At 37.8% G+C, this 15,547-nt stretch overlaps 1 protein-coding gene across 1 annotated transcript; it reads left to right on the top strand.

Annotated features, from left to right (window-relative positions):
- The first annotated feature begins 5,759 nt into the window (after positions 1-5,759).
- agtrap (angiotensin II receptor-associated protein) lies at positions 5,760-14,706 on the top strand. The gene is made up of 5 exons (XM_063472881.1): positions 5,760-5,973; positions 6,890-6,924; positions 7,116-7,224; positions 8,920-9,115; positions 13,732-14,706. The coding sequence occupies exons 1-5, from the start codon at positions 5,947-5,949 to the stop codon at positions 13,854-13,856; spliced, it is 492 nt and encodes a 163-aa protein (XP_063328951.1). The 5' UTR covers positions 5,760-5,946; the 3' UTR covers positions 13,857-14,706.
- The last annotated feature ends 841 nt before the right edge of the window (positions 14,707-15,547 follow it).

Raw genomic sequence — 15,547 nt, 5'->3', positions numbered from 1 at the left:
TTTTGATTTTTGTGAGTCTGCCATGAGATTTAAAAAGATTTCCAGCATTTATTATTCTATAAATGGTGCAGATTTTAAATAACTGTTAATTTTTCCTGCCTGCCACAGGAAATTTATCTCATTTTGAAGAAGTGAGAAGCAAATCAAAGCCTCCAAGTACCTGAAAATGTAATCACGGGATCTGCAGATAACTCTCGCAACCATCTGTATCAAAGAGTATCAGTCTACAATCTGAGAGACACGAATTTGCAGTCTAAAAATAGAATTGGAGCAAAACTATAATTGGCCAGTGTCCATTTATACAGAAAGACAAGACCTACTGGAATAATGTGTTCAAAGATAGCTGATCAGGAGCAGAAGCTTCTTCTAACTTAGACACAGTGCTGTAAATGTTATGGCTTGGGGTTGCTTTGCCACCTCAGACAGGAGGGAACTTGCAGTCACTGATTTATCTTACCAAAGATTATTTAATTGAACATAAGAGGTTATCCTTGGGAAAGCTGGACCTCACGTGGACAGGATTAATAATTTAAACACACTAGCAGAAAACAAAAAGAAAGTCCATGAAGTCCATAAAGAAGGATTATTAAAAATTAAGAATAATGACAGCAAAAATATGTCTGCTAAAGAGAGCTATACTGACTCTGAGATTAACACATACTAACTTTGACAAAAAAAATGTCCCATTTTAAATAATTTCTAAAAGAAATTATTTAAATTTTAAATAATTTCTAAAAGAAATTATTTAAAAACATGTTCACAGGTAAAGATAATGAAAACTACTGCATGTGATTACTCTACCGCTGGGAATCTATGAATTTTTGGCACTTAAAATATGGTATTTATGTTATAATAACACCATATTTTCCTTATTTTTTATTAAATTAGAACAGAACAAAATAATTTACTTTGCTTATCCTTTAGGAAAATCTATGCTTTAGGTTTACCTTGACACCTACATGTGTTTATGCAAATCAGTGAAATTAACACCTGCTTTTATAATAAGTAAACATGCAGCAGCCAAAGCCATTTAAAATTGTAATAATAATTATAAAACATGCCAGTTTCACTGCCACTGCTAAGCTAGCAGGGTTGATGGTGAAGGATGATGCTTGCATTGTCAAATTCTGTGTTTTTTCTAGAGACTCCTTTTGGATGTGAAATCCATAGGCAGGGGGAATAGCACGAGCCATTGTTATCTTTACATGTATGCAAAATTAACACGATAATGGTCAACGTAACACACACAGGCTGTGATGCAATTATTAAAACTTGGTTGGGTTGTTTGTTTTTGGCTCAGGGTCACAGGGAATCACTGGAAATGGGTAAAAGAGCCACATGAGGCTGCGACGCTGCAGTTTCAAGAGGAATAAGCCAAACACTGTACCAACCATGAAATAATAATTCGAGTCAGTTTTGAATTTAGAAACTAAAAAGATGTGTCCTTATATTCTATTATAAATAGGCTTTTGGAACAAAATATGATGGGGGGTAGTGGAGGGTGGTTCATCATTCTGTGGCAGAGGCAAGTCATTTAATAGTTTAAGGATAGCATTTCTCAGTGTAAAAACACAAAAAGAATGTGAAATCTTCATCATCTTCAGTGTTTCAGTTTCATTAAATTAGGATAAATCTTTGTATGCAAGGGACAAGGCTGAAAACCAATGGCTGTGATGTTGAGTTTTGCCCTGAAGCAGCTGAAATCCAGTATCCAGAAAGCTTTAGAAACCACAGCAAGTGATGCCCACAGTTCTGAAACACTTAGAGCGTGTTGTTAAATGGAGAGGTGATGCAACACGCAGTGGGAATCATGCTTAAGTGTTTCTGGCATCAAAGTCAAATTAAGCATATGCTTGGTTTTGGTTTTGTTTGTTTTTTGTTTTTTAAATCCCCCCTTCTCCTATTTATATTTTAAACTTTCTTGGAAACAGGGTTGCACAGAATATGTAATTAATCCCCTTCCACCACTGGGCCAGAAGTTAGTTAGCTAGTCCCTTTCTTTCATTATCTTATATCAGAGTTTTAAGGAAAAAAGATCAAATCTTTATGAAGATGAAGCCTAAATGGCTCACTTTGATCGATACACTTTGTAATGTAAGCCTGTTTCAAAGAGAGCATTTTCCTTAATATGGAGATTTTTGAGGCACCAAAGAAGCACCATCTATCTTTATGTAATAAAATAATCTGCCAACTACACTTAAGTCTCAGAATGCTTTAACACAAAGCTTACGACACATTAGAGCAAGTGCAAGAAATTACATTCAGCATAGTTCAGATCACACAAAGCCTCTGAAAATCTATCCATATCAATATTTCATTAGATGAAGAAAGTAACACAGATTTTTCTTTCCTAAGCACCATCTCAGTTGAACTACGATTGTGCTATCCTGATTTACAGGCACAAAATAAAAGCAACAGTCATGCATTTTTTATATTTACCTATGTCAGAGTGCTCTGGTAGAGTGCCCTGTTGAAACCTGGCCAACAGCCAGAGAAAAGATAGATTACACACAACCACATCCCAGTAGAGCTGCAGCTACAACAAATGCATGTTTACCTTTCTTGAATTAATTAACCCCCATGGTGTCTATTTCAAGGGAACTTTTCCAAATCAGTTTACTTCTTAGAGCACATAGATGATCAAGAAATGAAAAGAAGTCACATGGGAGCTAGTCCGAAATCTGCCACCACGTGTCAAAACATCAAAGAAATTATTTGTGCTCAGTTCAAATATTAGTTTTTTGTGTGAGTGCTTTATCTGTGCTGGATAAAGTTGTGACGTTACACTACAAAATGTAACATTTGTGTGTTTGTCCCACTGCAGTCTCATTTTCACACACATGTATACACAAGCACATTCAGGACAGCAAGTTAAGGCTACTAAATTTAATTATGGTGGATTTTAAAGAATTAATCTTTCAGTCAAAGAGAAAAATTAATTTGTGTGCTGCCACAGGGGTCAGAGGTCACGCGTGGGGTCAGAGGTCACATGTGGGGTCAGGGTTAATGCTGGATAGTGCAGAGGCCATATGCCAACACTGGGCCATGAATCTCTCTTCAGTGAAAAGGGCACAGAAGTGCCAAAGACTGAGTCAGACTGCAGAACAGAAATCACAGAGAGTGAATCTCATATTAACATTTTAAAAGTTCGGCAGCTGCTCTCATCCACAGTGACTTACAGCGAGCTGAAAGGTTAAATGTGCTAAAGTCCAGCGACATAATGTCACACAGGCATCGGTGAGGAAGGCAAATGGCAGTCACATAAGGAACGAGTGATACATACTTAATGATTCTGATCATTTAGAATAGTAAGAACCAAAGGGCAAGGAGCGCTCACCCTTCGAAATAATATAATAATCAGACAAGCACAGTTTTGAATGATTTCTACAGCTTTCAACTGCACCTCCCTCCACTCATTCTCTTCCGTCATGGCGGGTGGAGCCTATCACAGCTGGCAGAGGCCAAGAGGCAGGGTAAACTCAGGTTGCCGGCCTGTCACAGCATCTGCACCTCCTGGCTTTCATCCACTGGAGCTGTACGTTTGGCAGTGTGATGACAGACGAGACTGCTTATACATATTTTATATGCTGTAAGTGTTTCTGTGGTGACATATGATTATGGCTATTACATATGTTTTTGTTAAAAACTATACTTATGGACTGAAAGACAAGAAAAATGTTTTCCACACCAGCTGTGTAAGGTATATAGGAATGCACCTGCAAGATCTTTTGACCAGACTGTGACTTAATTGGACTTCACCAAACGTCTCTAGGAATCTGGGATCCATAAATCCATACCAAATTTCCATGTGTTCTCCCTCCAGTTGCTGAACTAAACAAAGTTATAGCCTACTTTGAAATCTGACTTAGCAATAAGAAAATGCTTGTGAATTGAGTCCAAATGTTGTATTCATTAAGGCTCAATTATCATCAGGAAAATGTTTACTGACAACCCAGTGAAGGTGGCTATAGGTTGTTGTTTTTTTGTTTTGTTTTTTGTTTTGTTTTGTTTGTTTGTTTATTTGTTTGTTTGTTTGTTTGTTTTTTTGGGGGGGGGGGCATGTATTGTACCAGTACCTATTTAAACAACAGGCATCTGCTGCAAGTGGCTCAAATGCTCAAAGTACTCCTTCAGTCACAACTTCCTTTTAAAGTCATTTTCACACTACTGTGTGTTAGTGCTCCTTTGATGTTATCAAACACAAAAGATCTATTACAGTCTAATGGTCTTGTGGATACTGGATGATTTAATAATGCATGAAAACGTTTGCAAGAGTGTATGCTGATATGTTGGTGTGCTGCCTGACAGTGTCTCATTAGAAGTAGCAAACAATAATAAACACATCTATCAACATATACGTGACTACCAAACTCTTTTTTTTTTAATAAGCAGTGTCATTGTGGTATTCTAGTTCATGAGCTGTAAACACACAGGCTTCCTCAAAATGTGCATTGATTACGCCACAGCTGGTCCAACCTACAATAAAGCTTAATGCTGCTTGACGTTAGCGTTGTTGATGTTCTGTTGAAGCTGCTTTAAATACAAGTGACTGAAATAAACTTACTGAGTTCCTCTTTGTAGAGGCTGCTGGTTCACTCTCTCTGGCTGTTTCTGAAATTGAGGCCCATCCATTTCATGCTGTTTAGTCGTGCTGAGCAAACTTAATAGTGTGTCACATCTGACAATGGCTCTCTGTCTTTCGCAACCGCAGATAGCTAAACCATTTTTAACTTGTTAGCTGTCCTCCATTGACCTTTGTTCTCCAAGCATTTCTTTCAGATTTTTCCTTTTTCTATCCTTACTTGGGTAAAGACATGATTCGGGATGTGGATTAGCAGTTACTAAAATACAATAAATTAGCTGTGCTGTGAATGCATCTGCAAGAGTGGGTGGACTAAGCCACTTTGCCCCATTTGTAAGGGATGAAAGAGGCATCAGAGAGCTTCACTAGTTTTTGGAGCACAGGGTGCTTGGGAAGTCAACCTCCATCACCACACTTTATATTTAGTTGACAGAATAATAATAACTCTTAAATAAAAATTTCCTTGTTTAACTTTTTTAATATTAATCTTGTATATTTTTCTGTCAGCACTGAAAACTTCACAGAATTCTTTTATGTTAATATACTTTTAGATAGGCCACTTAGGAAAATTGAACCAGGGTACAGTTATATCCTCCTGAGAATGTGTAATAGAATAGTTTTTGGTCCATATCTTTTGACTTATTTGAGCTACTCTACTAAGATGTACTAAATACATTCTGGACCTTTAATTGAAATCTCATGTGTTTGTGTGGCATCTTTTAAACCCAAGGAGGCAGGAACTCACAAAAAAAAAAGTTCAAGGGGAAGATTATTTTTTTCACGGTTCTCTGGAATATGTGGACGTCTGCTGTATTGAAACTACAAAGTCCAGAAAACGGACTACAGAATGCCCGTTTTACCTCACCCTACCAGGTTTTACCATGCTGTTTACCATGCGGGGAATATAAACTAAAAACACGAGTGAAATATCATTTCTATATATATATATATATATATATATATATATATATATATATATATATATATATGTGTGTGTGTAGTAAAATAATTATTATTAAATTCAAGTTCTGCTTAAGGAAGTAATACAAGGAGCACGGAAACGGCTGACTGCCGCACACATATTTCCGGGTCTCTTCAGTTAGTTAGTAACCTTCCTAAGCAAATTTGCCAATTGGACCGCACCCCAGGGGTTGGGGGAAGGGGTGAGAGGGGCAGGAGTCACATGGGAACGAGTCAGGTTGCTGTCACATGGCTTGTGTTTGCAAGGCTGAGCCGACGGGAGGAGGGGTTTGGACAGAAGTTTGTGTAAGAAGAGAAACTGCGGTACTTTTTCATGTAGCTCTTTAACAAGTTGAAACGCCGAATCGGATCAAGGAGGAGCTGCTTTGTCCAAACAGACAATTATGGAAATCCCTGCCATAAATCTAAAGGTGAGGTTTACTTTCTGCGTTTCTGATTGCCTCGGCTTGTACGCTCAAACAAACGCTGGTTTTCAATGAAATGTCAGCTCTGTTCCTCAGTGGTAATTCCTCTGTGTGGCAACTACCTTCCTCTGCTTGTGACTCAGATCACAGTAAACTGCTGCTCTACTTTTTGCTATTAAGTAAGAAGTGTTTAAGGTAATGTTCAGGGGATACAGTCTCTGAAGGACAATTTTGAGTGGCAGCAGGCCTTTTGACAGAGGTCATTATTTAAACATATAAACATTTATTTTCTCTAACGCTGTATTTTGGCAAACACTTTAAACATTCATATGCAGTGAATTTGGGGGGAACTCAGGCAGCAAATAATATTAGAGACAAACTATATTCTGTGATGAACATTAACTGATAAACTGATGCCTTTGATTAACTGTGAAACTGAACAGGGACAAAAGTGTCCTTGTGCTCTGTCCAAAGAATAAAATGGTTCAAATGTAATTTTGGATAGCTCTTTCAAGGATTATAAAACCTGTGATGTTAAAAGTAGGCTTGGAGGAGACTAACACTAACTAATATCCTGTTTTCTGTAAGATGGTGCATTTTTATATTCATGCGGTATTTTCAAAACGGCAGAAGAGATGCACTCATTCATTCATTTTTTTTTTCAAATCAATTAATTTTACTTTGTTTGAAGAAAATCATATGTATAAAAAATGCAATTTGGCAGGGCTGAAAACAACGACTTCAGTCTTCTTAGAGGGCTAAATAAAAAGAAGAAATCATTGCTGCAGATTAGCTGCACGCAGTGATGATTTGAAGTTTTTAACTTGTGTTTGAGTGATAGAGTGTCATCATTCTTAGCTATACACTGGCTGTCCTGGGTCTCAGTTCAGTGTAAACGCATTTTTATCCTTCTCTATTCCAGGCCATCGTACTGGTGCACTGGCTGCTTACAGTCTGGTGAGTATGAGCACAGGCTTTTTTTCCACAAACCTGAGGAATTTCTCTCCTCTTTTGGCACACAGACACATGCTTATACTCCTGATTCAGGTCAACTCTTTCACCTACATGTCTTGTCCTCTGTGAAATTGCACGTAACTCTCCTGGAGTGTGTAAGAATCTGTCTCGTATGAATTGTGTGTTTCCTTCAGGGGGAGTATGCTGTGGCCGCCAGTGGCCTTCACATGGGCGAACTTTAGCGTTTTAGCAGTTGGAGTGTGGGCGATTGCACAGAGGGACTCAATAGATGCAGTGATCATGGTGAGTCTCTGCCTTCATTTCTTCATGCGCTCTTATAGCATCATGTGACACATAAAGTAGTCCAACTTTAGGCGCACTGCTGCATAACCTATTTGTCTGTGAAATCTAGGGCATTCTGTGAGCATCCCTTTGAAAAGATAGCCCTTAATTTACCACAGTACAGTAGCTGAGTCCCTCAGACAGTTTACATTTGCTTAAGGAGCCATTTTATTTTAAATGTTTGAAGTTTCAGAATTGCTTATACACTAATCTATTAGTCTGCAGTAGTTTTATGTCAACCCTCATCATACCATAACTCTGAACCCGTGACTGGAGTTTCCATTGTACATTAGTGACATCAGCTGACTAAGGGAAAAAAAACAAAACAAAAGTGTGACTTGAGAATTGTTTTTTGACTGTGTTCTAAAGCAAGAACAGCTTTTAATGAGAGCTGTTATGTCATATAGAAGGAAAACTTGTGCAGTTGGCTGTTCTCGACTGTCAGAGGAAACTATTTAGAGTCTCATCCTGACTGTGGGTCAGCAAAAGTACAGAGCCCTTCTCATAGACTGTATATAGAAGATGGCCACAACGGGTTGTGGTTTTTCAAGGCTTTAGTTTTGAAATGAGTTTCACATTCTGGCTTTGGCTGTGTTCATTTTTTTTAAGTCAAATCTGACCATATTAACATGAGCAGGCAGTGAGGAGGAGTTGCCATCTGTTGCTAGCTAGTTTGGTTAGCAAGGTACATTCATAAAGTGTTGTAATATCAAATGGGATGCTTATTCTGACTTGCAACAAAACAGGCTTAAAATTAAAATTTTCATAATGGAGATGGTCAATAGCATATTACTCACATGTGTTTTGTATGATTGAACACTAAACACCAACACAAATGCTTTATGCATTTCTGCTGTAGCGTTGGACATTTTAGCATGGGAACTGATTGGCCTGTGAAGCCAACCTCAGGGGCTGCAGCTTTTGGTGCTTCAGCTCTGATTTCATTTTTCAGCCCCAGAGGTTGCTGCATTTTAGTTGTGTTTTCACTGCATAAATACATTTATGCTGATGCAAAATATTTGTTACACTCTAAATCTTCGTGTCCTTGTAATGGACGGATTCTTTCAGTTTCTTTTTGAATGATGTGGTTACTTGGTTTGTTTTAGTTAAATAAAATCTTTACTGCAATTGATGGGAAATTATATTAATCTCAGGGGGCTATGTAGCTTTGTGGATGACTCTAAACCACTATGACTAACTTTAACTGATAGACTGAACAAAGCTATACTTAAAGTCCACCCTTGAAGGCTTCAGGCTTTGAGTATTTGAAATGAAGGGATGAGTCTTGAGCAAAAATAGCAGCATTTTCCTCAGGTGCCTTAAGTGAACTTACTTATTTTCAAGTGTTTAACTAATAGCATGTTTAACTCATATTTCTCTAATAATTTTTTTTTTTATTGGAGAGTTATTTCTCATCATACAATATGGATATTGACTGTCCCACATTATAAGACAAGATCTTTTTTTTTTTTTTTTTTACTTTTTTTGTAATGGCTTACTGTAAAAATCTTTTTCCAGAACATGTATACTATACTTTTTTTTTATATCACACCCACATATATAAGTTAATATTCTTCAGCAACCAAATGACTTCATTTTCCGTGTTACAATTATGTCGCTTTACATATAATACCCTCTTTTGTGTGCTCCCTGTAGTTTCTGATAGGGATGATTTTGACAATATTGACCGACATCATCCATCTTGGGATATTCTACCCACACGGTGACTTGAACAACTTGTTACGCTTCAGCACAGGGATGGCCATCCTCAACCTGCTGCTCAAACCCATGTCCTGCTTCTTTGTCTACCAAATGTACCGCGAGCGAGGAGGAGATTACAACATCAACTTTGGTAAGTACGACTAGAAGGGTCACGTACAGTAGCATATATGTTTCGAGATTTGAAAAGATTTTGGCTCAGGTTCCTTAGTTTTTTCATTTTGTTTTCATGAAAGATGTGAAAAGGTACTTAAAGCAGAAATACATACACAACATTTCAGAACTAGTGAGAAAGTATCTAAAATACCTGAGTCTACCCACCGCTTTACAACCAAAGCTAAGGTATGGAGTAATGCATGTGTCCAAGGGCACTTTGATATCTTCCTTGTGTTGTTTTATGCCGTTTGCCATGAAAAGCCTGCCGAGAGCAGCAAAACCTGGCAGGACGCTGAGCGAAAGCACTGGCAGATGATTCCACCGTCAAACTGATTAGCTACAGTCACAAGACTTAAAATGCAGAGAAATATTTGAGCTGCAGCTCGGCCAGTCAAAGAAACCCTTTCTCAATGAAATGTTTATTACATTTGTGTGTCATCCTGGCAACCAGTTTATACTGCATGGAGAAACACATTAAGCCCATGCAGGCTTACGAATGTATGATCTGCCATGATAGCACATGGACAGAAATAGCACAGGAGTGATGTGGAAAGAAACACAGATGGACTCAAATCTGATGAACACAGTAAGAGACACTTTGTGTTGGTACTGACTTTTGGGTGTATAGCGTTCTGTTTGCAGGCAAACATCTAATAAGCACGCTAACAAGTGAAGGGATGTTTGATCAAGTGTGTGTGGTCATTGATTTGTAGACTTTACCTCTCTCTGCTGAGAGCTTTTCCATTAGAAATCCCACTGAGCTGTGACGTCTGCTGGACTCTTAAATCCCGGAAAATGTTACTCATTCATTAGCGTTTGATCCATAATAAGAGCAACAAGAACACAAATGGGAAAAATAAAACCACATATTGTTGGTGTAATGCAATTTTATTACTATTAATATTAGTATTATAGGCAAAAATGTATGTTATTTCATGTCACGCTGGGTAAAGTAATGAAATTTCTCTTGCATTGTGACCCAAAACTGCAGTTGACAAAATATATTTCCTGCATGCTTGGCAGATAATTGAATATTGATGAATGTGCTCTCTCTGTGGTTTTACTTTACCGCCACATTCACACAGCAGGTACATCCATTAGAGTGTGTAATGACTGATGAAAGCGGCTAATGTCAGTTTCAGACTATGTGAGTTTTAATTGCTGCCTGATTGCGTTGTTGGCATTTATATGGTTCCCCGCTGCACTGAGCACTCTGGGAACCAGACAATCAAGTGCGTGTGAGTGAACTGTTGATTCAGGTATTTGGGGCTCCCAGAATTTTGATTGATGGACCTCTTATGGCGGTTGAATTACTCTGAGTTTGTGTATTAGACTTAAGTTTTACATCCAATGCAGCAAAAACTGCACATTTGAGCCGTCACACTTTTGCAGTCAGTCAAAGTGACTGTAGTCATTAAACCAATCACTGCTTAGCACCTATAAACAGGCAAATCCAGACTGTCAAAGCACATAGAGGTGAGGCAAATACTTTACATGGGTAGATGAAAGCCTCAGAAACATTGAAAAAGAACAGCAAGTAATAAGCTGTGATTCTGTTTACACTGTGAATGATTGGCAGGTAATTAAAACCCATAAGCAAAATTGAAAGGAAAAGGTGCCTTCTCATTTGAGCCATAGAGCCATAGATGGTAGCATTTTTTATTTTTTTTTTATGTACATCTTGTTTTTACTGGGTTGGGCCCTATTTTGTCTTCAGACCTGCCTTAATTCTTCATGGCATAGATTCAACACGGTTCTGGAAACATTTTTCAAAGATATTGATCCATATTGACATGACTGCATCACACGATGTTGCAGATTTGCCAGCTGAATTTCCTTTTCCATCACATCCCAAAGGTTCTTAGATTGAGATCTCGTGGCATTACAGTGAGATCACTGTAATCTTCAAGAAACTATTTTGTGATGATTTGAGCTTTGTGAGATTCCAAGTTATCCTGCTGGGTGACTTGGCAGCTCTTGTGCAGTAGGAATTGAGGCTTATTAGACAGGGCACCCTTTTTTTCCAGTCTTCTGTAGTCCAGTTTAAAATTGTAGTCTCATTTTACTGTTCTTAGCTGAGGGGAGTGGTGCCTGCTGCTACTGTAGCCATGTTACAAGTTTGAAGGGTTGTTAGTTCAGCGATGGTCTTCTGCACACCTTGGTTGTAATAAGTTGCTTTTGCCTTCCTATCAGCTTGAAGCACTCTGGCCATTCTCTTCTGACCTCTGGCATCAACAAGCCACAAAAAAAATTGTGGGCAATTTTTTTAGAGTGAAAAGGCACCATCTTTGAGTTTAGTATCCTATTTATGTTTAGGGCTAACTGCAATCATTTTGAGTTTTTACAATTTGAATTAGAAAAAGCCATTTGTTAATGGATTTGAATAAGTTCATACCTCAAACTGTGCCAGTGTTATCCAGGGTTTGTCGTATTTGCTAAAGAGGCTTAGCAAGCCCTCTCATGCTTAAAAACACACACACAGATAAGATTAATTTTTATCTCTGTTTGTGTAGTATGATTTTTAATCGTGTGCATGAAAAGAGTATTGTAGACAGACCAAATAGCAGTCTGAACAGTTTCCACATCATACAGTAAATACTAGGCCTAACGCCTACCAGGGACCTTTAAGCTTTAGCCAACAAATGCATATTTAAGACTGTTCTTAGGAGTCTCATTTTCATACAGTGCACCTCAAGACATTGAAAAGTCAGTAAAAGCTCTGCAGCCAGGGAAACTAAATACAACAAACGACTGGAAAATTGACAGTTGGTTGCTAGATAAACATAACAAGTCTGAAATGACAGACTCATCTTTTAAACACTTATCATTAATTTTGAGCAATGAGTCTGCTGCCATTATGTGTGAACTGTACCAGAACTGTGCCGTGATGTAAAGTGCAACAGCCTTGCTAGCGATAACTAAGTAAATTGCAGCTTAGCAGACTGCCTACCATGCATTACCCTTAAATTAATGTGCTCCTAAATTAAATTAATGTGCACTCCTTTAATATTTCTCCTCAACTAAAAATGTCGTTATTTTTCTTGCATGTCATCCTTTGCTCTTTGGCATACCTTACTGTCACACCTTAGTATTTATTTTTTGCAAAGGCTGATTTTTGTTGTTGTAGTTGGAATTTGATCATTTCTTCTTCTCTTCTCTTCTCTTGAACCTTTTGACCTCTCAGACTTTGAGACCTCTGTGGACAGTCGATGCACTACGGACAGTGCTGACAGTGCCTTTATTGGGCGCCGCTATTGATTCCTGGCCTCTTCCCTTTTTACAGTTTCTCTCCTCCAATCATCCTCTTCCAACTCCTTCCATGCAGGAAGTAAGATTCCATATCAGGCTGCAGGATAATAAAGAGAAATAGATTCCCCCCCTTTTTGTATTTCTTTCTAAACAATCATCTTGTCAGTGTTCTGTTGTCTATCTCTTTGTGTTTTTTTTTTTAAATCTGTCTTTTAATTTGACTGTTCCCACCTAAGTAAGCCCATACCTGCCTGCATTGCAATGTTTGTCAGTAGAGATTACTCTTATGCAACACTATTTATTGTATTTTAGGAGTTTATATGTTTCTGAAAGTTTGCATCAGCTATATGTTTTATTCAGATTTTTAGTCTCCAGATGCCTCATTTGTGCTCTTGCATTGTATTTGCATGTATTAAAAGCAGAGCTGCATGATGCTGCACAATCTAAAATGAGCCTAATTAAAATCAACATGATGTGATGTGATACTAGACAGTGAGTATGGCCTGGTTTTATGCACACGCTTTGTTGAGCTTTATGTGATGCCATCCTTTGGTTAATCTTTGGGCTCTTGCCAATATTACCATATAGCTGCAGTGAAACCAGATTTCTTGTTTTACTGGCATTAAAGGTGCATGTTTGTCACCGCAGTTGGACTGTGGACTGTGCAGAGGTGCTGTCTTTGAAACTCCAAAAGGGGATAGTTGATATTCTGGCCATGTCAGAGTCAGGACTGTTTGTTGTAGATGCTTCATTTGAAATCCCTTTATAGAATTCTTCATAAACGTTCTCCCCTGAGGTATAATACAGCAAGGAAGCTATACCCTGTGGTGAATATGTATTTTAAATAATCTTGATTATTTGACTGCTGACAGAAGGACAAGAGATTTTTCATGTTCAATCTCACATCAGTGATGTTCCCTTGCCCAGACTCTTCTCAAAATGACTAATCAAACAGTAGTGGGGAAAAAATAGAAGTGGTGAAATGGGAGGAATTTCTTCTTCCATCAAAGAAGGATTTTGAATAAAAGTGGCTGTTTTCTCAGTCTACCATTCATCAGAGGGAGTGTGTATTTTTAATGTATGCTGGTAATAACAGATTCAAGCACTGTCATTTATATTTCTACAGACATGGCTAGGCACTTGACTCAAGATAGCAAATCTGCACAACCGTTTCATGAATCTGTGTGTAAGGAGAAAGGGAAAACAATAAAGAAAAAGATTTGCGCTTTCTGTGTGCCAGTACTTTAAATATGTATATCAACAACAGTCCAGTCTCCAAGGTCCATGATTAGATGTGGTTAAAAATGATAACTGCTGTTGAAGACTTGTGGCTTGTCTCTGCAGGTTTCCCTTCTGTATCACGAAACAGAGATGCCTATCAGTCCATTGACCAGCAGGATGACTCCTCTACCTCAGGAAATCCCTTCAACCAGACCCCGGACAGCAAACCAGGAGTTCGCACTTACTGAACCAAGCAGCCGTTGAGCAATGCAGTGTTTTCCTTTCAGCAACACCTGCCCAGCACTTTGGGACAAGTATTATAATCGATTCTGTGTCGTCCCTGTTTTGTACAGTTGGCGTGTAACTCTGAAAGTTTTATTATGCTAAGTAGTCATCTGTTTGAACTTCAGAGTGAAATGTGGCATAATTACACCCATTTTCATTTCAAACTTTGGCACATACCTGCTGAACGCACGCAGAGGAAAAACTGTTCTCCCATTCCCATGCTGTGATGCCGTACTTTTCACCTTCTATTTTTAGTAGACAGGTGTTGAATCGAACTGCTGTGTCTACAGCGGTTTTGTTTTCTGTTACCTTTTTTTATTTCCCACAAATGTGGTACTTTCGGATGCTAAGAGTCCGTTTCTCATTTTGTAAGCAGTAGATTAATATTTTTCAATTGATTTTTTTATTTTAAATATTACAGTTTTGCTGACTAGACTGGAGGTTTTTGACAAAAGAGAAATGAAATTAATGTCCATTGCTGTGCCTTGGAAGTTAACCTTTGCTTTTGTATTTTTTCACCCAATGTGAAATTTGAACTGCTTCAACCAAACTGAATGCATAGCAAGAACTGTAGTTAATGTTTCATCTCCTAACTTGGCATGAAAATACACTCAATGCAAAGCAGATGGGCCCTATTCATTTATGCTGATATTTAGTGTCTTCATACTAAGACTTTTTTCATATCAAGCTGCCAATCTACCAAAATGTAAAATATAGAGACTGCTGATTTTGTAGCATCACATAATCGTCAGTTAATGATTATTAAAAAAAAGTAAACGATTGTTTTCTTTGTTATTCTAATAGTTGCAAGTAAATTGCTTAAGTATGTAAGACCTGTTTACAGTATATACAGTAAATTACAGACCACACCATACTGATATGTTAGAATATGTCTGCTGTGTAGGCACAAGAGATATGAGAAATTATTATTACAGTAAAAGTGTTCAAAGCTTGAAATGTTCACATCAGCACTGTGGTTACTGAAAATGTGCAACACGTCGTTCACTGAGCTTTTCAAGAAGTGTGTACTCTCAGTTTTTGTTGGCAGATTGTCCAACTATGGTAGCGATATGAGTGTAAAGAAAAGCGGCTACAGGGATTGCATCATTTGGACTATTTGGACTCGGTTTCACTTTTGAAAGTGTTACAAGATTGGAGTTTTGTGTTTTTTGAAATCCTGATGAACTGTGTGACTAAATGGAGATGTGGTAACTATACTGGTCACAGTATTGAGATGTGAAATTATGCATGCCATAGTAGCGTGACATATAGATCACAAGACACACCTTACTTGCAGTTACTAAAGAGCCTGTAGGAACCATACTAAATAATGCAGAGTTGCAGTTTAATATATTGCTTATGTAAAGTTAGAACTTCTAAAGTTTACTGTAAGTTGTGTTTTGAGAAACTGTTTTTGCACCACAAGAAATGCAGGTTACCATAAGTTAACAAGAATAATTTAAGCTAAATGTTTAATCTAATAGCCTATTAATGTTATTTATGTGCTTTATCAAGCGTTTAAGTTAAGTTTAAACAGATATTACTGCTGTTGCTACTAAGAATTTCTATAATTCAGATAAAAAATTAAGGTAACACTTAACTCACAAATCACAGGCTGAGGCTACTTTCACTATAGCATGGCCCCGACTTACCT

The sequence above is a fragment of the Pelmatolapia mariae genome, linkage group LG5, assembly GCF_036321145.2.
Source record: "Pelmatolapia mariae isolate MD_Pm_ZW linkage group LG5, Pm_UMD_F_2, whole genome shotgun sequence".
NCBI classification, from domain to species: Eukaryota; Metazoa; Chordata; class Actinopteri; order Cichliformes; family Cichlidae; genus Pelmatolapia; species Pelmatolapia mariae.
This window is presented reverse-complemented; position numbering and strand designations above follow the sequence as displayed.

Bases quoted from the DNA above. Each gene is read 5' to 3' on its own strand.
- agtrap (XM_063472881.1), top strand. From the start codon at position 5,947: ATGGAAATCCCTGCCATAAATCTAAAG. The intron at 7,225-8,919 runs GTGAGTCTCTGC...TGCTCCCTGTAG, and splicing joins CAATAGATGCAGTGATCATG to TTTCTGATAGGGATGATTTT. The intron at 9,116-13,731 runs GTAAGTACGACT...TTGTCTCTGCAG, and splicing joins AGATTACAACATCAACTTTG to GTTTCCCTTCTGTATCACGA.